The sequence below is a fragment of the Squalius cephalus genome (assembly GCF_949319135.1).
Source record: "Squalius cephalus genome assembly, chromosome: 5".
Classification (NCBI taxonomy): Eukaryota; Metazoa; Chordata; class Actinopteri; order Cypriniformes; family Leuciscidae; genus Squalius; species Squalius cephalus.
In genome coordinates this window covers 42,549,734-42,575,535 of record NC_137126.1, presented here as the reverse complement: position 1 = coordinate 42,575,535, position 25,802 = coordinate 42,549,734, and the positions used below count along the sequence as shown (strand labels likewise).

At 41.2% G+C, this 25,802-nt stretch overlaps 1 protein-coding gene across 4 annotated transcripts in view; it reads right to left on the bottom strand.

Moving 5' to 3' along the window:
* tet3 (tet methylcytosine dioxygenase 3) overlaps positions 1-25,802 on the bottom strand; it is a 42,573-nt gene that overhangs the window by 9,555 nt on the left and 7,216 nt on the right. Inside the window, exons 1-4 of one of the 4 annotated variants that reach the window (XM_079871549.1) lie at positions 19,313-19,734; positions 18,838-18,894; positions 3,035-5,954; positions 1,437-1,527 (exon numbers count right to left, since the gene is read on the bottom strand). In XM_079871549.1, the coding sequence (XP_079727675.1) occupies positions 1,437-1,527; positions 3,035-5,906 (2,963 nt within the window). In that variant the 5' untranslated portion in view covers positions 5,907-5,954; positions 18,838-18,894; positions 19,313-19,734. Of the gene's footprint in view, positions 1-1,436; positions 1,528-3,034; positions 5,955-8,077; positions 10,754-18,837; positions 18,895-19,312; positions 19,735-25,802 lie in introns of those variants that run through there. The other 3 variants (XM_079871550.1, XM_079871551.1, XM_079871548.1) reach the window with 3 other exon arrangements.

Genomic DNA, 25,802 nt, shown 5'->3' with positions numbered 1-25,802 from the left:
AAGTATAAATACTGTTCAGTTATAACTACACAGTCTGATGGAGAAGCTTCCAAGATCCACAGGGGTGGGCTATAAGGTCAAAGGCCACAAAAGGGTCAGGCTTAGGCTTAAGAAGGCTTTAGCCACTGTCTGACAGACAAACAAAGGGGAGGTTCTTCTTCTACCCACCACCTCCCCCTCTGTCTCAGAGGAGATGGCTCAAGCTATAGAAATTACAGCCACTATGCCCTCAATCAGCACTCAAATAAAGCAATGAGAGTGGACAAGTGTACCAGAGGTCAGCAAAGGTGGAGATACGCTATCCAAATGGGTCAAGGAAGTCTTAGCTTCTGTATGCTTACAGGAGAAAGGGGGCAACACCCTGTGGAGCTTTTCATATTCCTCTTCACTTCTGAATGATCACAGGATCTTTAAGTATTAGTAAAAGTTTTCAGACCTCAGGGAATCTATAAAGTAATATCATATATAGCAAATTAACTTGATTTACAGCATAAATAGAGTGAACATTTTAAACATATGGACACCACATGACAGCGCTGCTGAAAAGGAAATGTTATTTCCTTTTGCCATGTGTATCTGGAAAAAAAACAACTACAGGATACTCATTGCTTCAATAAGTTTTAATATATACCCTTTATATATACCCCACCATTTTTATCACTTCACCACCTCCTTCTTTGATTTCCTCTAAATTCTTTCTCTCTTCCCCTGCTATTCATTGTCTTTCTATCTCCCTGTCTCTCCCTTGTGTCAATCTGCTGATGCCAATATTTCCTGTTACTCCTGTTGGATTCTGGGTCAGGAATTCCCTGGGGACAAGATCATAGAGAAGGAAGGTGGGAGGAGGGGAAGGGGAGAGCAAACGGCAGAAAAGGGAGATGCTTATCCTCGGCTGGTTAAGAATCTGTTGCCAGGATCCAACTGCCAGAGCTTCCAAACAACTCTCACAGAACAATGAAAGGGTCACTAGGGAACTCTTAAAGTAAATGACGTAGGATCAGCAGTATTCCTCTGTGGTTTCAGAAGTTTAATAACTTCTGGTTTATACAGTAGAAAAATATATTGTAATCTATAAATGGATTTTCATTTGAGTTTGTCAATGTTATTCATTGAATGTGCATGACAATATTTTCTGACTTTTTTTTTTTTGGTTAACATTTTACCAAAAAAAGGACAAGACAGAAAAGGCAACTGCAAGAGTAAAAGCAAGCAGACTGACCATTAAATTCAACATTCAAACAAGTTTCTTCAGCTAATTCCATTTTTTTAATAGTAGATCAAGAAAGTAAAAAAAACTTGATTTTAAAGTAGAATCCCACATGGCCCTTACATGTCCTGCAGGTTGTGTTAGCAAACAAACATGCCCACAAAAATATCTGTGGAGGAGACATTATGGTATGCAATAATGATTCAGAAATCTGACTTGTGTATCTCACCTCTCTTCCATCAGTTTTCTGACTGAAGGTATGTCTGGCCCAGACCCCAAATGGTTGTAGTATGGGCCCTCGTCCTTTTCTAGGATTTGGTCTAAGGGAGACATATAGTGAAAGAGAATGCAGGTTAAAGCATGGACACACTCTTTTACAATGATGGTTAATTCAGATGGCTAATGTGTAATTCCATTAAACCGATAGTATGAGTCAGTCATGTGTGTGGGTGAGCAAAAAGAGAGAAAGTCTTATGAAAAAAGTGTTTGTGAGAAAAGAGAAACATCTAGTGGATGCATACTTCCTGCTTACTCAGCAGTGTAAAATACTGTACCAACAATACATGTAAGAATAGCTAACAAAATAGGAAAAACTGAGTGATTTTGAGAAGCACAGACTATGAGAGAGAAAAAAGATACAACAGTCAAAAATATATACAGTACTAGATATATTCTCCCATGTAAAAATCAGAACTGCTGAATGTACTACATATGGAACGTGTTTGGTGTGTTTGTAAGTTTCAAATGGCACTGGGTGTTCCCTGTGGTGTTGACAGAGTGCTATAAGGATTCACTATGGAAACCTCCCTTCTATTGTCCTTTGCTTTTAGTAACAGTCAAGCTCCAACAAGTGTTCAGGCACAGCTTACTACCCTTGAATGAATACTTTCTTTTCTTTCATATTTGGCAAATAGTTTTGACAATTACATATCACACATATAATATGGTTTATATAATGAGGACAGCTTATTGGAATATCTTCATTTGAAATTTGCAAATAATTCTTAGCTGTTGCAATGCAATCAAACAATGCAATAGGAAAAATTTCACACAGTTCACCAAAGCCTCTGAAATGACAAAATAAGAGATACAAGGGCTGAGCCGAGAGGTTGCAGACCATCTCTTCTCACCCTGTCCTCCCTAGTCCCTCCCTTCTTTGATGTCTAGCCACAGTATATCATATGATATATGAGCAGACTCTCTTCATTGTTACTGCCTCCTTTGGAAAACTAGCTGTACTCACTGTACCAATAGCCTGAACATAGACAGAAGGCACTGCACTGCACTGGCCCAAAGAATTACAATGGGCTCCTTTCTTCAAAACTATTGTTCATCTGCAAGAGGCACACAGAGAACAGACTGCAGAGCAATGCACGGCCCCTGAAAGAGCGCACATTCTCAGACATGGCCCAACACTACCCTGAGAAATGTGCTGATGCAGAAATTATGTGATGAAAAAAACATTTTGGTCTTCCTGAAGGGAATTTTGATGATCAATTTAGTCTATGTTGTAGTCTATTGGAATAACCTTAATCCTAACATATACTGGTAATAAAGCTAACTGCAATGAAGCTAAACTATATTAAAATATAAACTGAGCTGAGAAATGTCAGTGGTTAAAATAAAGCAAAAAGATAGGGGGTTAGGTGGGTTAGCTAAGCGAGGCTCATAGCCTGATCAGTAGACTGAAAGGGGATCTGGGGTGATGTGCTATAGTGTCACAAAATCTCAATGTCTGTTTATCTGCTTTTTTTATTCTGTTTGATAATATAAGTGTTCTTTCCCAGTGTGGTCCAATTTTTTTTTGCTGAATTCTCTCACACTTACCTACGCAGTCACAGATGGGAAAATCAGGTTGGGAATTTTTCCCAGGTGTATCCAGTAGGCTTTTGGTGGGAGTGTCCAGGTAGCGCAATGGTGACTCAAGAAAACCTTTAAGTGAAGGGGAGGAGGGAAAGCTATCCTTGGTGGGAGTATTCAAATCATCCCCCTCTCCGTCTGTAGAGAAACATGCAGTTGTGGAAAGCACAGTCACGCCACCAGATGACTCAATCTTTATACGTTTAGTTGGAGGGGATAAAGGTGTGATGAAGGGGTGCTGTCGCTCCAGAAATGCATCCTTAGCTACAGACAGGAGCTGCCCAGAAGGTTTCACATCCACCTCACATTCCTCACTTTCCTGTTTGACAGTACAGAGCTCCTCAGATGGCAATGATGTTTTTTCTTTCAGTCTTTCAGTCATGTCCTTTTGACCTTCATCCATGGGCTCAGACTCATTTGTGGGAACAGGAGGGCAGTTAACTGGCTGCTTTGGGGATGGTGACTCGGGTCTGGTTTGTCCTGAGTTTGGTTGTGACTCGGTCACCACTGGCTGAGCAGGGCCATTCTCTGGGGTCTCTGCTGCAGAAGCTGAGGAAATGGTGTCCCCAAACTCCTCCTCAAACTGGCGAATAAGCTCTTCAAATTTTGGATCTAGGTTACTGAGGCCAGCCAGAGAAGGAATTGGCTGTGTTGTAGAGGTTTGAGGCGTGATACTGGTTGTTGGGATGCTGTCATTTGGCCCTGCTGGGCCTGAGCAAGCTATCACCTTCTGGGTGGATGGTGCTAGAACTGACACAGGGGTAGAAGAAAAATGAGTATTTTCAGAGATAGGTGCACTACTGCTATTCAAAATTGATTCCTGAGATTGAGCTGGAGCTGGGTGGCTCTCAGCCACCTGAGAGGGGGGAAGCCCAGCTTCCATGCCTGGTAGAGATGGAACAAGCTGAGAGAGGGATGGTGCATATCCTGGGGAGATGAAGGGAGGTTTCGATATTGTAATCTGTTTCTGTGGGAGAAAAGTTGGCTGGGAAGCTTTCTGTTTATGCTTCTTGATAACAATCTGTTTGGGTTTTGGAAGAGGTGTGCCTAGTGGACCAAACAGCCCACCCACTGACTGCTTGAGAAGAGGAGAACTTTGAGCACCCTTTTTCTTTTTGGGTTCTTTGTGCTCCTGTTTGATGGTTACAGGACTCTCTGGAATAGACTGTGGCCACCATTTACGAAGGTTCTGACAAGCCATGGGGGCTAACGGACTAAAGGCAGGAGGATTAGAGAAGAGGTTACGTTTATGATGAAGGTGCTGCTGTAGTGCTGCCTGAGTTGAGTGCCTAATGGTGGGTGAAAACTGCTGACCCTGGAATGGCTGCTGGCCATTTACCATCCCCTCCTGGCCCATGACTGCACATCCTGAGCCCAGGTACTCCTTTGTGTCTGCCTCCTGCTTGATGTGAGGCATCCCAGCAAGGCTGCCCTTGCGACCATCCTGCAAGCTGGGGTGAAGGAGTGGGAACTTGAAGGCTGAGTTGGTGTACTTTCCACCGGTGTCTCCAAGGAGTTGCTTTAGCTCGGACACTGGGTCACTGCTGCCTTGGGATGGATTTACAAAACGAAGCTGGGACTCTGTGTTCTCCATCATCCATGGGTTCCGGGGGGAGCTTCTCTCGCAGCTTCCAGCTGTGCCCTGGTTCCACTGCTGGGGTCGGGGATTGGGGGAGGATGGGTGTATGCTTGAAAATGGGGACTTGGAGGATGGGTATGGGGAAGCATAGTGAGATGAGTTAGGTGCAGGGGCCTCACCCTGAGACTGAGGTCTCTGCTGCTCCCAAGATGATACCTCCTGGGGGTAACGTCCTGAAGGGATGGATTGTGGCATAGCAGAGGAAGAAAAAAAAGGACCAGATGATGAAGAGACCACTTGTGGCATACTCTGGGGGTAGGAAGTTGGCAGATGCTGATGGTGATTTGCAGGTGAAGATTCGCCTGGAGGAACAACAGTTTGTGGGACAGTGGCAGACAACTGGGTCAGAGCCTCAATTGCAATGGCTGTTTGCAAACTAACATTTCTTTCCTTGGCTATGGACAGAACACTAGGGGAGCAGGGAATAGGTGCTGTTGGGCCAAAGGGTCTAGGAGCAGAAGGCTGGTTAACAAGGGGCTGTGGATTTGTGTCTTGCATACACAAGAGGTTACCTCCACATTGTTGTGGTTGGGATTGAGAATAGCGATGCTGTGCATGTGGCTGTGGAGGAGCACCCGTGATCTTACAGGAACCTTTATCCTGGGAGTTGGCCACCATTTTGATTTGCTTCTCCAGCCACTCCAGGTAGTCAGGGCAGTCTGGGCCATCACAATCACAGTTAGGTGGCTTATGGCCATGACGGGCCTTGCTCAGTTCTGCCTGAAGAGTGTTTAGATCTTCAGGGGGGCACAACTCACCATCCACACCTTTCTTTCTGGCCTCCTCACCTACATTAGACATTTCCTGATGGAACCTTTCATACAGCTGAGCTGTAGGAGTCTGAGAAGTTTGATGGTTGGTGTAAGGTGGCAGTGAGCCAACAGTAGCAGAAAAGGCCACCAGGGTTCGTGCATCCTCCATATCCACATCATTCACTGGAGTGGTGGCATTTTGGCCACTCCAAGCACCCTGTTGAGATTCAGGACTTGAAGACTTCCCAGCTTGCTCAGGGACCCAGCCTGGTGTCTGGGAAATACATCCAGCCCCCTCATGGTAGTTGTGCTGGTGTTGCTCCCTGGCCACACCCCTGACTTCTTCATCACAAATATTTTCTTCATTTGCTGCATGTTTGCTAAGCCCATTAGGCAGTTCATGGTTTAACATGCCTTCTTCCAGGCGATCATGGGACCCAATTTCCATCTGTCCTCTTCCTCTGGGGCCATCCACTGAACCCACCACAGAAACAGTCTGTGGAAGAGCAAAAAACACAAGTTACTTGACAATTTAGCAAACTGACAGTTTACTTATATGTATTGAGTGTGTGTATCCTTTTCAAACCTTTTAAACTATTCTCAAACCTTTTGTATCAACTATGTGTTATGCATTGATTACAGAAAAAAATATAGGGCAAATACTATTTTAATTTATTAATTGCAGACTAATTCTAACAAACATCATAGCATTTTGTCCTGGAATAGTGACATAATCATTGACCTCTATTAACTAAACAACATACTCTGACCTGTTGGACTGATTCATCTTGGTATTCTCAGTAAAGTTGCTGCCTGATTTGAGAGAAGACTACATAATACTTTGTCCCATGGAGATCACTGAGTTGTCTTATGTTGTCTTATTTTACGTTGTCTTATTTTTCAAGGTCACAATGAAGACTGCTTCAACCAGACTGCTTCAACCAACTGTCTCATGCAAATACAACCCCATATTTACAATTACAATACAACTGGTAATGCCAAAGTAAACATACTGAGAAACTCTTCCTGGTTCCTGGTTTGCAAATATCCTCTTTGCTGGTCTCTATTGTGCTTTTTATCATGAAAGGGTTAAATGAATGTTGTGGAAACTCTGAACTGGCTCCAGATAAGTTAAAGAGCAATATCACCATGCAACCATTTTGTGACACTTTTAAGTGATAATTTATCTCTAAAACACACCATATTATTATACATTTATGTGAATGATTTGTATAATGCCTTCAGTGTTCAGTGCCTCTTTCTATGTGAAAGAGTGGATGAAATTAAAACCTGTTTGCTGCACAGAAGACAAACACAGAGAACTTTGTCCATGGTGAAGGCATATCTTAGAAAAGAGGACCTTGTGGTTTTATCACGTTAACTATATAAATAAAAAAAACACCCATGAAAATACCCCCCACTAACATACATAACTCTGTCTTTTCGTCGTAAGCAGTTATTCTGTAGAAGCATCTACCATATTTGACTATAATAAAAAAATTTTTCCATTAAATGAAGTTGTTTAGACTGCGGAGACAAGACATGCATGTTCATAAGCACCCTTCTAATCTACTAGCTCTGCAACTAAATGTCTAAACCTGTCTAAATGTTTAATAGCTCTGTAACTAAATGTCTAAATCTCTCTGATTGTGTCTTCATTGTGACAGGCCTTTACATGGGTTTTACTGATTGGCAAGCTGTTCATACACTTTGAATTCACCTTAACTGATGGTGCCTGTTTGGACCCCCATGGGCAGTGTGCCAGCCACTGAGCAGACTATTTGTGTGTGTGTGTGTGTGTGAGTGTGTGTACGTGCGTTTCAAAAGCATGTGTCAGACTAGTACCCCATTTACCAACAATGGTCACACTTCAACTCTTCAAAAAAGCTGAACCACACAATTGTTACAACAGGCTATTTTTCCTCTTTTCAGTGATGCAATAAGCACCCACGTGCATACCATCACGCAGAAAACTTTCACAGTATAGTCTTAGTGCCACCGCAGAGTTCACTAGAACACACTAACACGCAAAAAAAGCACGAAATAGTTTGTATTCTAAACAGAGAGTTGATTTATTACATGTGCCATGCAAGATGTGTATCAGATTCTTTGGATCAGTGACACATATATATGCCGTACACCTGCAAATACACACCTGTCTGACAGCAGAAAGCACGTGCTTAGGCAATTATCTGAGGCGTGCCAGGGCTTTGATCGCTGCCAAAACTCTCTCCCTCTTCTTACAGACACAGAGCTACTACTACTACCAAAACATTAACACGCCCAACCAGAAGAGACTGTAAAACCGGTTTTACTCAGAAATATGAGGTGCCCTTTAAACTCTATGTTGCATCTACTATGTCTCAGATATTACACACAATTAACAGCTGTCTCAGAGGTTGACAGCACAAAGCAAAAAACAAAAACAAACAAACAAACAAAAAAAAAACAGAGAGTGCGGATGGGGTTTAAAGCCTAGTAGTAGACAGCTGAACACGGTAAGACACACAACACCCCCCCTCCCCTTCCCGTTCCCCCGTACTCCGGTGTCTTTCACAATCAAAATACAAAGCTCAAGCATACAGAGAGAGAGAAATTAACAGATTGGCGTCTACTCACAGTGGTCTAGCTGTACCAATAACGTTGCTGGAGAGACAAAGGTGGGAAATGTGGACAAGAAAGTGCATGGAATACAGCTTTCAAGACAGTGCCAAATAAAAAAAATAATAATAAGAAGAAGAAGCCAGCTGGTGGAAATCCACTATGGGTACTTTCTCTTTCAGTCTTTCTTTCTTTATTTCTTTCTCTCCCTCTCTTCTCAGTCAGCCAGGCAGTGCGGCACACGGACGCACACACGCACGCACGCACGCACTCTGTCATACACACCTCCCCCACGCACACACACTCGCTCTGTTTCTCTTCCTATCGCCACTGTCGTTTCTCTCTTTCTCCCTCTCTCATTATGTCTCTCTGCTCCTCCCTTCCCTTTTTCTATATTCTCCTTCTTCTTTCTGCTTTTTGCATTCACCGTCTGCTTTGCCTTACAGCCCCCACCTCTCTCTCTCTCTCTCTCTCTCTTTCTTTCATTTGCTCGTTCACTCCCTCCCCCCTCCCTCATTTTCTCCCTCCCTTCGTTTTCCTCCTCCCCCTCCTCTTTTCTGTGTGTGCAGAGTGAGAGAGGCCATTATCTGAGCCACACTGGGCACGTACGATGGAATGGTGGATAGTGCAGGAAATACAGCTGCTGCAAAGCGTAGAGAGCAAGAGAAAGCACGAGTGGCAAGACTGGCTGGCTACTGTGCTAAATAAAGGACTATATGAACACAGATCGCAGAGATGAAATATGAAAGCAGAGATGCATGCAAAAAAAAAATGAGCAGCTATATTATTGTAGAGGTGTTTTGGTCTCCATAAGATGGAGGCTGCAGCGGTTAAATGCAGACATCTACTCAGTCATCACACAGCAGCTGCCATTCAGTGTTTAAGAATAATACCAAAAAACAAAACAAAAAAACAAAGAAAGGGAAATAACTGGCTCTGATATATTTATCCCTGTCATTATAGTGCCGTCCTCAATAATTCACAGTCTATTTGAACTCTTTATTGACATGAGCTTTATATTGCAAAACACCATAAGACGTTTATTTCGAACAGATGATAGCTGGCAGAAGATGCTTACAGACAAAACATATACAAGTGCTGCTGCTTAAACCAAATCATGTGAGACTGTCAAACCGTGAAAGGAATGGCAGTCATCTACATCATATACGAAGCATATACATGGGTGCGCTTATATAGACCACAGATATAAGAGTCAAGCAGCAGCAAACAAGTCTTGAAGCCGAGGAACACAGGATGTGAGAGGGAAAGCACAGCGACTGTCAGATGCAACCACAAGGTACAGGGAGGTTAACGGGAACCGCAGAGAAATAGGAAGCTCAAAGTTTTGAGGGAAAAGACAACGAACGACACATAACACACATGCGTTTATGCACAATTTTGCTGCTATTTAACTATTTTGACTTGTCGATGGTGTTTATTCTGCTCGGAAGCGAGGCAGGGTGACGAGGTGCTATTGCAGCGATACAGAAGGGGCAATGTTCGTGTGCGGGACTCAAGGCTAGGGAAGAGCAGAAGATAGATACCACGATGGTAAGTGAGTGTTCAGTGTAAAAGACGAATTTGCTTTCAGTCTCGCAGTCTTAATCGTGTTCTGCTTTCCCTTTTCTGAGCCACTCTTGCGCTTTCTTTCCTTCCTAAACACTTTGTTTCATGCCAACCCATCTCTTTGAACTCCGAAGCTTCTCAGCTGGGTCTCTCACGCTCGCTCTTTTGCTGGCATCTTTTCTATCTTTACCTCTCCCTTTTCTCCATGAGCTTATTTTTGTACTCGTTCTGTTCAGAGAAAAACATGGCAATCGTCTTTGACAGTCGCCAGAAAGCCCCTCGGTAGAATCGCTTTTGTATTAGGAGGGTGCGATCACACACTGCGTAACACGCAATTTGTATTAACCCGCATAACCTCTTGCCATGTCCGCAACTCTCTCGTTTTGTCGTCTTTCCTTCTGATCAGTGTCTTTCTCTCCCGCTCGCTCTCTTGCTGTTGAGTCCTGCCAGTTGGATCGCCACCATCAACACAGTGAAGGCAAGGCAACCCCATGGACAAACATACACAGACCCAAAGCCCGAGTGGAGAGGTAAAGTGCAGTCACCAGCGGAGGAGAAGTGCGTGAATGAGAGAGAGGGAAAACGGAGAGTGGGAACCGTTATGACGTTGCAGTTGCGTCACCACAATCATTCAATGCTCCCAGTCAGCGATAGAGGGCTGGGCAGATGTGTCATAACACAAAATGTAGATGTGCCTCCCCTTACACACATACACATTGGCCCGTCTAAGCGTAATCCCTCACTCCTTTCAGCGTGACACAGCAGTTCTTGTGCCCTGTAGTAACCTCACCCTTCCTATTGCAAGTTACGGCGCATCTATGCTGAGAGGAGCGAAACCGGAGCACTAACAAAATATTCAGCAATGCGGAGCTGACATGACACTGATTACATGGCAACATTCCTACAAGCGTTATTTTGTTAAGCCACAAGGTGTCTTTGGACTTTATTTATCGCGTGAATGATTTGTGCCAATATTTGTTAATGCTGACGAACAATGAACCTTTAACACGCCACAAATAGACATAAATCAGGTGAATCGACACAATTTAAGCATGTACACATGCAAACAAACATACACACATTTAAAGGGATAGTTCGCCCAAAAATGAAAATTCTATCATCATTCACTCACCCTCATGTCGTAACAAATCTCTATGACTGACCTTCTGTAAAACAGCATTGGACCCCACTGACTTTCATTGTATGAACAAAAAAACAAACACTGAACTTTGTAAATGTTCATACAGGTTTGGAACAACTTGAGGTGAGTAAATAATGACAGAATTATCATTTTTGGGTGAACTGTCACTTTAACAAACTTTCTGCTCACCTAGAGGTGAGACGTGACAAGCTGGTTGCTAATATTGAAAGACAAAAATGATACATACCTGTCCTATATAATCAGCTCTACTAAACCAAACAGGAAAATCTTGATTCTTCACAAGTATACCCAGGGGACCTTTGTTTCTACATCACAGTAAATGCCTGAGATGCCTTGTGTCTTTTAAAATATGAGAAATAAACCAAGCAAGCCACAAACATCCACAGTGTCACAAGACAGCTGATCATTGATCCAAACACAAGAGACACGGGGGATGTGAAACTAAACAGGTCTCAGAAAGACCACGGTAATACACGGAAAGATTTGGCATTTCAACAAGATCCAAAAGGTCACCACTAAATGCTCTTCCTAGCAAGTTACTACTCATCAGACGAGTCTCACCTGAATCTTAAACCATCATTAGAATACACGATGTGCAAGGTCAAACTTAAGAAATGAGAGTCGTTGACATACTACCACTAGACAGGAACTGAAATTCGCTACTAGGCAGATGCAGCTTGCTGTGGCAGTTAGCCTGTAACAACTATGAACAGACATCGTGTTTGAGGGCACAACATTGATAGAGTATGCATGGGATTAGTGATAAATTATACTGATAGATTGGCCAGGCTGATTTTGAGAATACTGACCAGTAACAGTTATACATTTATATTCATTGTAAAAGTTAATTTTAGCAAGTCTGGGTTTCAACTACCAAGTCTTAGGAAAACAGCACAAATAATTACACAATGATTTCCAATTCTTTACCAGCAACATCTAAAGAATACTCATGTTTGATTAGGAACTCAGTTTAAGAATGCTCATTCTCAGATTTGCAAGTTCTCTGAAAAACGATGACTGACACCTTAGTTGTTACGGCATTTGATGATTTACGGTCTTTTTGACTTTTGGTTCATCAGTGTAGAGTGACTCATCCGTTGCTCACAATCACCCACATTCACCAAAAAGGGAGAAAAAAAATAATCAAACCCCCACCCACACAAAACCACCTACAGAAAAACAGAAAGAAACACACACACCCATAGGAAACAAGCAAACACATGAACACACACAAGGATTCAAACATTTCTGTGAAATAACTCATGAAGCATGTGAGGTTGAATATATTATTACAATGCACAGTGTTTTAGGATGGAATGTCTAGATTCTAAATACTGCATTTTAAGTATTCCGTATATATCTACAGGAAACAAACAGTTACATTAATTGGATTAGCATAAAGAAAGATAACGGTTTCATTTTGTTTGGTCTGCTTAAGCACAGTTTTCCAAAAGCCTAGTATCCCCAAAGAAAATTCCAACATTTCAGGAAGAGTGTAGACAATCATTTTAAAAAAAAAGGTAACAAAGCCAACTTTACTTTAAAACACAGCAGTCTTTTTATCTATCACAAGTTTATCCACACTCCCTTTCCATCTCTCTCTCACAAACCCTTCCTCCCTTTCATTATCTATATTTGTTTACTAAACCTCTCCCTCCAGTCCAGAGCCGAAACTCTTTCACATGAACAGATAAAACATGCCTGTGCTAAACTAGGGGCCCAACGAGAGGCTAAACCATGGAAGAGTTTCAAACATGCTTTCTAAGAAATGTATATGATTGCGTGTGAGGGCACACGCACACACTAAAACGAATGCAGAACACTTGCACGTGTACATGCTGATGCAAATAAGCTTAGGGTCACTGAGTGCATTAAGTCTGGGGCAGATCATGAATTGTACAGACAGTCATTGAGACTATCAAGGTGTCTACTTATGTTTCTCTTGACTTACTTTTCCATTTTTTCCAATCTTCTTTGTAATTCCCATTTCTTTATTTTTGTATTTCTTTAGTTCTACCTATTGTTCTCATCCCCCCAACATTTAACTACCTCCCTCCCTCCCTCCCAACCTCGTCCTCTTTCTTTTTGCGTGCACCTTATTTTTGGCATCCCCTGACGTGATGTGTCTTTTTTTGGGGCAAGGCTGGTAGGTCTGTGAGGTGCAGGACGTTGAATGTAAATCAACATGAATGTCTGTGTGTGTCTGTGTGTTGAATGTCTGTGTGTGCGTGTCATAATTCGTCCTGCCTGACACATGGCACAACTCAGCTGAGAGCCCCCTCCTCATTTTACCCCACAAATACTCACAAAGGGAAAGAGAGAGACAGACCAAGAGAAAGAGAGAGAGGGGGAGAAAGTGAGGGGGAAGCAAAGCAGAAAAGACAGGGAAAGGGGGGAAGGGAAGGGAAGGGAAGGAAAGGAAAGGAAAGGGAAGGGAAGGGAAGGGAAGGGAAGGGAAGGGAGGAGCGACCCTCATCACTCAGTAAGATGTTGGGAAAGGAGGAGGTATGAGACGGAGGAATAACACAGCCTAAAGAGTGGTCTTTGTGCAAGAAGTTTTGGAGGAGAAGGAAAAAAAGCTGGTGAAATTCGATGAGGGGAATACAAGAGAGAGGAAAGCAGAAAATAGCAGACTGGTAAAGAGACGAAGGCTTGAAAGAGAAGAAGGACAGAGAGAATTGAAAGACAATCATGTTGAAGGAGATAGATAGATGACATCATGCAGATCTCTTTCAAAATAGAAAGAAACCAGATCCATAACCCAGTCTAGGTTGGCTATATATTCTCAAATGGCTGAGAAATAATACATCAAATAATAAAAGAAGCCTCAAAACTCGATCTATGTTGGGCAAAAATCTGCCACTATTAACCCAAAAACCTTATTCTGTTCAACTTCTATGGCAAAAGCAGCAATAAGAGAGAGAGAATACTATCTCTCCAGTTCTGCAGTGGCTTGTTGCCAGCCTTGTTTCTCTCAGGAGTAAGGCTAAGATTAGCTCCCCATATGTTCAAGTCAGGCGTAGCTGCTCTTAAAGGGCCAGGGTCTCTTTGAAAATGGTACAAAGTACACTGCAGCAATGCATGGGCTGTTTTGTCTCAGCCTCTCTTTCACATACAGTTGAGCACAAATGCCTTCCAGATATCAGCCAATCTGCCTTTCATGCATGTACAATCAATCAATCAATCAATCAATCAATTTAGCACCAAATCAGAGTATTAAAGTTATAACTGAAAGATCATATGACACTAAGACTGGAGTAATGGCTGCTTAAAATTCAGCTTTGCCATCACATGTCTAAATTACATTTTAAAATTATATTTAAAAAACAATAAGATCATCTTACCGACCTCAACGGTATTGTCTGTATTTGTGTGTCTTTGTGTATGTGTATGTGTATGTGTATGTGTATGTGGAAATTACAAATCACCAGGGGTCGGGGTAAGATGAAAAGAGAGATAAACACACCGATACTGAACTAGTTCTCATTTGATGTGTCACAGTACATCCTGTCCATTCATTTTTCATTAACTGCAGTAGTGCAGTCATCCATTCCACAGGAGAGTCACAGCCACAAGCCAATGTGAAGGGCAAACATATTAATACATGTGTGGTTGACTTTACCCAACATCAGTTTGAGAACAACTAGGTACAAATATCCTGGATAGAGACAGAATTTTGGTTAAAACATGTATTAGGACACCAAGCAATGGTCTCACACCATGTCCTCCTTCCTAGCATAACAAACAACATGCTATGCTAGAGAAGTATGTACTTTCTCTGCCACTACAGAGTCCATCTATCCTCCATCTACTGTCTCTGTCACTGGCCAGAAAAACAGATAGCCTCTCCCCAAATTCAAGCCATTGGTTGTGATGCACAAACAAACTGAGTAATGTCTCTGCATATTAAGCTAAGAGATTATTTTAACATCAAAATTCACCATTTTAACCTTTAACTACAGTATACATGTTATTTTGGTTATTGTATTATCTTAAATGCATCTGCACACACATGCAATTTTTCAGGGTATGCATGATGGTTCATCACAGAGCAGTTTTATTTACAAAAACAGACAAGGATCTGCAAGCATTTATTTTAGCTGAATCAGTTTCCAGCCTCATGATGTTGATCAAGCCTGGATAGTTGAAGCTGACGCTCTTAAGGATCATTTGAGTATGTTTAGCCTGTTTTGTGAAGAATCCTGCATATGTTTAATGTAAACACCTTTCTCTTTCTGTCTTATGCATGCGCACACACTTTTAATAATAATAATAATACAAGTCTAGTATGTTTATTTAGCATTTTGAATAACAAGGACATTGGCATGTCCTCATAATATAGGGGCTTGGCCAGGAACCTGAATACACACCACAATATAAGGACTTTGGCTCCTCATTATGTAGGTCAAACCAGTGTACACACACACACACACACACACACACACACACACACACACACACACACACACACACACACACCCTACTTGACATTTAAAAATGCAAAACAGGATGCATGGTCTGCTGAGGTGTCATTTTTTGGAAGTTAAAAATGTGTTTGTATACCAGATTAATTTGTAGAGATAATTATCTACAGTAGTTCAGTCATGAAAGTTTATAGGGTGCAGGCTGATTTTACATGCAATCTGTAAGCAATCACATGACTGCCTAACAAAAGCTGACTGGCTTCTATAGATCCTGCAGCCAATGAGATTACTTGCTCAATGTTTAAACGTAATTTGTGACCTGTGCTGGCAAAATTAGTCACAATGAGCACATTTTCAAAAATGTTCTTGTTATATTCATTCTCATTAAAATAAAAACTGCAAAACAAATATGATTTGTTGGAATCTGACAAAAAATGATTGAGCTACACCTGTCTGAATCACCAGTCGTCAAGAAGCGAGCAGAAAAATTGCTGGGGGTTTTTCAGCTATTAATTAAAAAGAGGAAATATTTAGGAAGGTACACCTCTCAGAAAACGTACAAATAAAGATAATTTTAGATGTTTAATTGCTATTTGGAGCATTAGTATAGATAGACGAGGGCTTATTGAACTAATTTATTGTGAAAACCTGAAATTCAACAAAAATGTACACATTTCACTTGCTTTGCCTGTAGCTCGTAAATAGTCTGTGCACATTCCTACTCATTTTGCTAGCATAGGTCACATTTAAATATCGAGTTCCTCTGAAACCCTCCAGCTCCACCTGCCTAGTTCTGCTATGGGATTTATGTATGCCTATTTATGCAGCAGCAACATATCTTACAAGCTCACAGTAGCGTGTCTGTGAATCTGTTAGCAGTAGTAAGTACATACTTGCCCTGCTGCAGCAGCAATAATCAACAGCAGCAGCAGCAGAAGCGTGGCAGATCTAGGTGCAGATCTTCATGTATTTGGTCACCAGCACCAAATACATTAACATTGCCATATTCAATAACATGCTCAAATTATTTTGAGAGTTGTCATGTTTTAACTATAAGAAACATGCCGTGCTTATTATTGATCATTGTTAACAAAATAAGTTTTAATTTTATTATATGATTTAAAGCAAGCATATATACATATAATATATATTTTTAAGTTACAGAATTCAAAAAATATTGCATAGCAGGAATGACCCAGTTATCAATCAAAAACATCAAAACAATGAACAAGGTAAGAATTTAACTGTTTTTGGAAATTGTTTAATGCATCAAAAACGTTTTGCACAGCTAAGAATAGATATACAACAAAACAATTAAAAGTGAAGATGAACAAATTGTTGTTAAGAATCAATTTAGTAAAATGAATCATGCCTAGTACCTAGTAAGTCCTAGTGCGTGCTACTGAGATGGTGGTATATTTAGCTAGAAAATCCTTTTTAGGTCACTCGCTGGACTTTGGAATGTTTGGTTGGGTGAATAGACAGGGAAAAAAACAGACCTAATGATGTTACGTAAACTAAGCTTAAACTATAGCTTGTGCATGTATTTTTTTCTCTCCAGGAAATGGTCAAGTGGTGAGAGACAACGGCCAATCAGCTAATTAAAATTGTTTACAGCCATCATTTTTAACATCCTGTTTTCTCAAAAGTGAACTTCCGTCACCGTTAACTCATAGTGGCATCTGTAGAACACAACCAGTCTATACCAGTGAATTAGAATGTGCTCGTAATTTCAGGAGTGCGATGAAATGAAAACAAGCGGCTTCCTGCCTTTCGCATTACCTTTAAACGCTCACACTAACAAACCATTTCCCCTCACAAGCACACATTCACATATACATACACACAAATACCACATCACGTGAGCAGCCTAATGGGCGGGTCTGAACTATAATTACAGCTGTGATGTCATCTGCCACTCACTGTTGCCGCAAAATCTAGGTCACTGTTAACCCTTTCCCGTCACGCCAGGGGATTCCACACACCTCGAAATGAACCATTACTACAGATTTTCCATGAGCTCTTTTATGTGGTACTGCCTCCCATGCAACTTTCGGAGCCTATTAAACTGATATAAACTGGGGTGATGGTGTACATTTACCCCACAGATCAAACGCTTACAGTAGAATGGCGTCAGCTTTTAGAGTCAATTTCAGAGCACTTTCATGTTATGGTTATCCCCACAACTACAGTACATTACGTCAATCGGAAGCCAAGCCAAAGGAAAGAAACACTACACAGAAATGACACCTCTTCAAGCAGCCTCGGATTTCTGGGTATACTTGAGTAATTATATAACAATACAACTGAACGTCACCACATGCTAAGAGTCGCATCGTAGCAAAATTTCTAACAAAGCTTGACAATTCCAATCCACAGTCATCCAAATTCAAATTATTTTGAGAGCAAATAAGCATGTGATGCAAGCCATCTTCTCACGGCAAACTGGCAATTTGTGGCCAAGCGACAACAATACACAACAGATGAAGGGCATCTTGGCCAACTGGTAAACGGCAAAATTGGAGACTACTTTTAAGCAAGCAAGATTTAGCTGTACTTTAACCGAACGTTTCTGTGTTAGGTTATGTAATTCTTTGTGAGTGTGTGAAGGTGTACAGCATTTAGCGGCGATGCACAAAAATAGTCAGTTGGAAATGAACTGGCATGGATTACAAGTTCTGGATTCAAGGACAGTGAATCCTGGCCGAAGCTTTAGCTAAACCTGTCATGGTGTAGTCAGAGCGCCGCTGCTGTCGAGACTGTCTGCTTGATTTTGCAGCAGTTGCCCCAATCACGATTACTCCTACGTGTAATTCAGCATATTTGTTGCGAGTAATTCGCCACTAAAGCTCTCAAGGCTCGTCGAGTCTCTCTACCTCTGACGCGACATGTTACTCAAGTCCATAAACACTCCGCCACGTGCTCGCTCACATGGACACACAAATACCAGCACCGTCACCGCGCATGCGTGCACGTATGTGACCCACTAACTTCTACTCCCTTTACCTCAGATGACTGGAAACTTTGGCAGTCCCGCCTGCCACTCTTTTCTCTGTTCCCAGGCTTGACACAGAGCACAGAGAAAAAGGAAGACAGACAGACTGACAGACTGAGCGAGAAAGAGAAAGTGAGAGAGAGAGAGAGAGAGGCCACCTCCTCCTCCTCTTCTCTTTGCCAGGCGAAGCTCACGCCTACGTCTCTTCCAATAAGCGCAGAGCCCGGGTCTCTTTAAACCGGGGCCTAGTCCATGTGATTGTCCGCTCACTCCATTCTGGCTGGAGAAGACACACTACAGTACACCGCTGCGAAATGGACCTAGCATAGTACTAGGATCTGAAACGGAGGCCACAAACACTGAGTCACACCTGCAGCACACAGGTGGATGCCTGAACGCAGCTGTCACTTCAACCCCAAGCAGTCACACTGCATCTGGGCACGCATTGAGCCTGTTGAGTCACGCAAAAAGCACAAATCATCAACTGCAGCTCAAAACACTGTACCGTTTCTCATTCATACCCATGCGCTGAAGAAAACCTCAGGGAACTAGAGGACTATCAAATATAGTTGACATGTGCTGTAACAAGATACATACAGAGAGACAGCTGGCCAAAGGTTATTTAGCTCACCTCTTTAGCCAGGTTTGGGATTATGGACTGGGTTTTTACGTCTTCAAAATATTCCACCTTCCGGACAATCATGTAAAAAGAAAGAGAAAAAAAAAATAGATTGAGATCAATCAATAACCATCAATGACAATGAAAATACCATATCATAATTATCTAAACCTTCATAACCCATGATAATTATTGAGAAAAAAACAAACCATTTTTATCAGAAAGAGTCAGAAAGGTTTTACTTTTGACAGGGCTTATTTACATGCATAAAACAGAACATGTTAAATAAATGATCAAATTCTGTCCTTTATATTTATACAACCCTGCCAATTATGATATAAAACAAACCTGTATGACATAAAAAGACATTTAACTGTGAGTTGTTTCTGACCCCAGCTTTTCTATAAACCAGTGCTGTTCAGAAGCCCTCCCCCCCCAATCTGCCATTACTGTCCGTCATTTTTTCCCTGTGCTAATAAATATTTACCTACTCAGCCTCGCTGCCTTTGCGTGTTGCTCTTCGGTGGCGAGAGGTATCCCCCATCAGAAGACCCGAAGCATTCTCTCTGCGTCCCCCCACCTCTCTCTCGCTCTCTTTCTGTCTGTCTTTCTTTATCTTTCTTTTCTTCTCCCTCTCTCTTCTGGTCTCTGTCCATTCAGGAAGCCATCTTGTGTTCTTAATCCTGTTTTACATTAGCTCTCGTACGCTCTTTCGTTCTCGCCCTCCCTGCCTCTCTCTCTCTCTCACTTCCTCCAATTCATGGCTCGACCTCATATACACAGAAGAGCATTTTTTTTAAAAGGCAGTGTGATCGCTATCACTGCTGCACTATAGCCTCCTCCCTCTCTTTCTTTTTCCTCTACCCCCCTTCCCCCATCTCCAAACGAAAAAGCTAACAGAATACGTGATGTGAATACTCCCCCCGCCTCCTTTCCGACCTACACACACTCAACAAACGCACGCAAGGCGGCGTCACGCCACCGATAGCTCACAAAGAGCGGCCGTCGGCCAATCGGAGGCGAGCATGAGCACTGCTGCTAGGGTGAAACAGACAAGAGGAGAGAGAGAATGAGCGAGAGACATAGAGAGAGAGAGAGCGCGAGGGCGGGATGTGCTGGATAAAGAAGAGAAGAGGGCGCGTGCTGTGAACAATGCGTGTGCATGTGCGTCTGTGCGTTTCAGACTGGGGGGAAGGGTTTCTCTCTCTTGCGCTGTGGCTGTCAATTATCTAACCCGGCTTGCCTTCCTTAAACAATGGCTCTGGAATGTGGTATCACTGAAGACCATCTGTGTCTCGGCTGCCTGCAACAACTGGACTGGACTGCACACGTGCATGTGCACGCCGTGTCTTTGGTACCATGACGCAGGCGAACAATGTCACTGACAGAAAAACACACATATCCGATCCTCTTGATCCAGCCAGTGACACACGATCAGCTGCCAACAGTTGTTTGAAAAAACACAAAGGAAACATACAAATTCTTGTTTTCTTCCATTCCGCCAACCAAAAAATTAGCACATTGTGAATACCATATGAGAACGTAACACCACTTTACATTCATCTGATCTTACATTGCATCGCAAATGCTAGTCAAATCGCAGCTGTTTTAAACGCTCAGGAATGACAGACTGTGCAAAGCATGCGTGCATGCTTAAAATAGCATTATAAATGCTCCAATTTCAATCTATCAAAGTCTATAAACCATACACAGTAGACTACAACCTCTGCTGGCCAGACCTACAAAAGCCTGCTAGATGGAAATGCGCGAGTTATTTCGAGTGCAACAAAACTGACGACGAAAGGTTAGTAGCGTACGTGCTTCCATTCATTAACCAGAAAACAGCAACTGCGAATAACAAAATCAGAAATGTGAAAATTAAAGAGATCAAAATTGAATTTGCTTTAATTTGACTTCATAATCCTCAGGATTTGCCTGTATTTTCCTTAAGCAGAGACATGTGGAGGACGAGAGTGGAGGGAAGCATGCGCTCAGGCTTTCGAAGAACCAGCGGACGATTGGTGACGCAGCAGTTGTGATGAGAGTGGATTACGCAGCGTGGGAGTTCCAGTAACACCGTGTTCGTGCATGTGTGCATCTGCGTGAAGGCTTGCAGTAACCACGAGACTAGGGAAGGTTGCGCTGTGGCACCAAATTTCTGTTTAACTTTTTCTTTACACTTCAAGCATCATAAGAAACAATGTGAATGCAATTTTGAGGTTTTGCCCAATGGAATCGTCAAAAGCATGTTCTACTGACGGAGAGAGTTGTGGTGCAAATGCATTCGGAATGACTGCCGTCTTCCTGATGTTATCTCATCTGTTTGCTTTGATACTGGCTGAATCACCTGGTTCGTCATGAGAGCCAAAGTGCCTAAGTGGTCATTAATCTCCTTCCTAGCACTCTCATAACAGGCCAGGTGATTCAGGCTGTATCAAAGCAAATCCCCTTTAGGCTGTCTGAAAATTGTCATAATCCTACCTGTGATCCCCCCCCCCCCCCAACCCACTTTTACGCACACGCTTACGTAAAGTTCTTGTGGTTAGACTGCAGAAACATCATTAGGGCTTCATTGTCAATGAATTGCAAAGGTGTGTGAGCCTGCGTGAGTTTAAATGAGGGTTGAGACATCGTTGTAATAACAGAAGGATTAACAATCCTAATTAACTCCCTCCTCCCACTTTTGTCAAACAATGGCACCCCAAATTCAACTAATCCACACTGAGTTTCTAAAACCCTGCTCCAATACACAGCTTAAAACACACACACACACACACACACACACACACACACACACACACACACACACACACACACACACACACACACACACACACACACACACACACACACACACACACACACACACACACACACACACACACACACACACACACACACACACACACACACACACACACACACACACACACACACACACACACACACACACTTCGTGCCTAGTACTGCACATAAATTGAAAATTTAAACTGCGTTACGTTATCAAATCAAAATCACAAAATCTGCCAAGAACTTGTCTAGGTCATATTTCACCCCAAACTACAAAAAATATATATAAAAAAATAAATACAAATATGGCATATAATAAATAAACATATAAATAAATAAATATTTATACATATATTTACATATATTTATTTATTTATTTATTTATTTAAGTACTTGTACATCATGGTCGTATTTGTTTTTCTTTCATTTATTACAGTAATTCAATTCTCTTTTACTGCAATACCGTTATATATTACCCTCCTGGGACCCAGGAATAGACTTTTGTCCACTGTAGTGGACATTATATTTTAGTGAATTTCTCTGACACCATACTCTTACACATCTCACAACCTGGGTGTCCTGTAAAGAGCACATTCAGGGCTTTTCAGAGATATCAAATGTTTGGAGGTTTCACCATGAAAACAAGTTCTCATTGATCTTTGAAAATGTCTGACATTAATTTAGTGATCAAATGTAGCACTCTTATGTAAATATGATAATATATTGTAATTATAATTTAAATTGGACCACTTTTCAAATTGTATTTCATAAACCAACATCTCAGGAAAACGTTACGGGGTTTCAAATCAAAAAATGACTTTCTGTTACAGAACAGGACGTTGATTTCATACATGTCCACTGTAGAGGACATCAGGACTTAAATCATGTTTATCAGGCATTTTGGGACACACAACAAGAGAATATGCAAATAAATTATTCATCAATACTTCTATGAAATATTAGATATTATTATTAAAATGTTGCCAATTATTACTCCAATTATTACACTTCTTTTTTCATTAAATGTTGCTCCAAGAACACATTCATATCCAAATTAGATACAATGATAGTGTATAGTGTCCACTACAGAGGACATAGCATAACATATGAATAAAATATCATTTTTCAAAATTGTTTTTTACCATTTGTTTCTTATGCTCTACACAATGTGATGAAAAAACTACATTAAAAAACTCTTTTTTTTCTGGGTCTCATTACAATAATGAGAGGGCAATAACAATCATCACTGGGAATAAGAAATACATAAAAACTAAAAATGACTAAGGGCCCTATCTTGCACCCAGCGCAATTGACTTTGTACACCGACGCATGTATCATTCCTATTTTGCACCCATGCACAGCGGACTTTTCCCTCCACAAACGCACGTCGGTAAACTAGGAAATGCATTTGCGCTCCCGGGGCGGTTCAGCGCAAAGAGGAGGCGTGTTCCGGCGCAAACGTTCCCTGGTGCTATTTTGCAGGTTTAGAAAACAATTCCGCCACTGACCAGGAAAAACCTAGTCTAAAGTCAGTGGCGCGTTGCGCATGTTATTCACATATGCTATTTTAAGGGCGTATGCTTGGCCATAATCAATGTAACGTGTGCACAACACGCATGCCCTTTGCTTATCTCATCTACACACAGACGCGGGAGTTCTCATTTTTAGAAAACTATACATTATTACAAGGAAAAATATTAACACACGAGGGAAATCATTGTTGTGTCCATGAAGATGTGAAAAAATATGCATAAATCTAGATTACACATTTACCCAAATTTTTATACGCCTGTTTAACCGAAGCTAATTTGGGTGGGTTTCTCCCATCCCCATACAATGTAACTTCTCTGTCTTTTATGTCCCTGACGAGAACGTCGGTCTCCTCGGCTGTGAACCGCTCCTGGCATGCGCATGGCAAATCTGCCGTTATAATAGCAATCCGCCACGGAACAAGCGAATGTGAGATGTCGCTCTGAATGGCTTATTTCACGTTACACCCAAACCACACCCATGAATAATGAAGCTACTTCAGACCAACCCATTTTAGATTTGCGTCAGGCGCAAGTGTCATTTATCCCGCCAGTATAATAGCAACAGCGCCCAAGACCCGCCCACAAAGTTACTTGCATTTCGTGCTTGATACTTGCGTTTCAGATCGTTAAAATAGGGCCCTAAATGATTACTCAGTTAATGTATTATTATATGTTAAATTTGACTGTTTGAATGTTAACCATAATACACGAGCTACCCAAATAAAAATGTGTTAAGTTTGTTTTTAATTTAATGAAAAAAAAAAAAAAATTAGAAACCCTCAAGTGGTACAACATCTATACAGCGGTATAGTCATTGCATGCAAGCTAATGTCGAGGGGGCTATCATTTGTCCACGTTATAAAAAATAAATCAATTAAAACAATTAAAAAAAATCTCCTGCAAGCCAAGCGTAGCATTGCTGTTCTGGAAGAGACATGACCAAATGACAGAGAGAAAAATAATAATGCAAAAAGTGCACTACTTTTAATGCATTCTTTTTTCAAATTAATTCTCCACACTAAGTATCTCAGTTTCTAGTAGTCTTACATGACTGATGCAGCAGCCCTGTTGACAATCTCTATATGCTGTAGCACTGACTGATCCATACTGCAGTGAATGGATCAATAAATGGGCAGTGATAGTCATTTGTGAAGAGCCCTCTTTAGTTTGCATTATTTAACTTTGCCATTCATTTTCAAATGCACCTTTTCCCATCTATATCGAATATAATGTAGATTTAGTTCTAAACTGCTTAATGTTGCTCATCTTCCAAACACACAGAAAGCTAACAGCTACAGTAATTATTCTCGTTCAGTGACTGGTTGGGGTTTATTAGCATTATTGAGTGCTGCTACCTGTCATGCATGCTGGGTCTGCATTCATTCTGACTCAGAGCAAAACTCTGATTGGTGGAACAGGCTATAATGTGATTTGGTTGCCAGGCAATAGTTAAGTCAGCTGGTGGTATAGTGCAGAGGTCAGCTCAATGAAATATGGCCAATTTGGACACTGTAGCACAGCAAGGTTTGCTGTTCCAGCTCTCAAAATATAATATCTTTCCACTTTCAATCTCAAATTCAACAAGGCATGTGCTTAGAATAGGTTATGTGCACACATGCCAAGTGAAAATTTGGATGAGTTCACATTTATGCTACTGGGTTTCTCAGAATTCAGTGATTTATTAATGAATGTTTTGCTGCACATGTGAGATTTCAATGGGCAGATTTTGGAGCCGGTCTCTTTCATGTGCTCAGTGAAGTGATGAGGAGGGAAAGAGGGTGGGAGAGGCGAGGGGGGGATGGGTGACCCTGACAAACACACAGACAGACATTTAAATCTAATCCACCTCATCCTTTGTCTGATCTTAGCAAGTAAACAAAAACAGCAAACTGGTCTTTCAAAAATGTCTTTGACTGGTAAAAAAAAAAAAAATCTCTTGTTATCGGAAACATCTATTACTATAGTTATCTATATACTGCTACTTAGAGTATGAGATAACAATAGGCTATACGGTTCATTGATAAAATGCTTTGTGAGTGCAACAGTAATAGCAATAATTATATATAAGTGTATACAAGTTAAACATTCCCATTTTGTTAGAAATTACTTCACTTTCCTGCTTCCAGCATGACTTCATACAGTCCTTATACTTGGAAATCAACAGCTTTGTGTCTAACATTTTACATTTACAATTATTCATTTGTTAGACTGTCTGAATGCACTCAGTCACTTTGAATTAAACTGAGTATATGGTTCAAAAGTTTGGGATCAGTAAGATTTAAAAGAAGAAAAAAAGAAGAAGAAATGAATGCTTTTTATTCAGCAGGATTAAATGTGAAAGTAAAGACATTACAATGTCACAAAAGATTTCCATTTCAAATAAATGCTGTTCCTTTTAACTTTCTATTAAAAAATAGTTCTCACTAAAATATTAAGAAGCACAAAGGTTTTCGACATTGATAATAATAATAAATGTGTCTTGAGCACCAAATCAGCATACTAATATGATTTCTGAAGGATCATGTGACACTGAAGACTGGTGTAATGATGCTGAAAATTCAGCTTTGCCATCACAGGAATAAATTACACTTTAATATATATTAAAATAGAACTGTTTTTTTTTTTTTTTTTTTTAAATCAAATAAATGCAGCCAT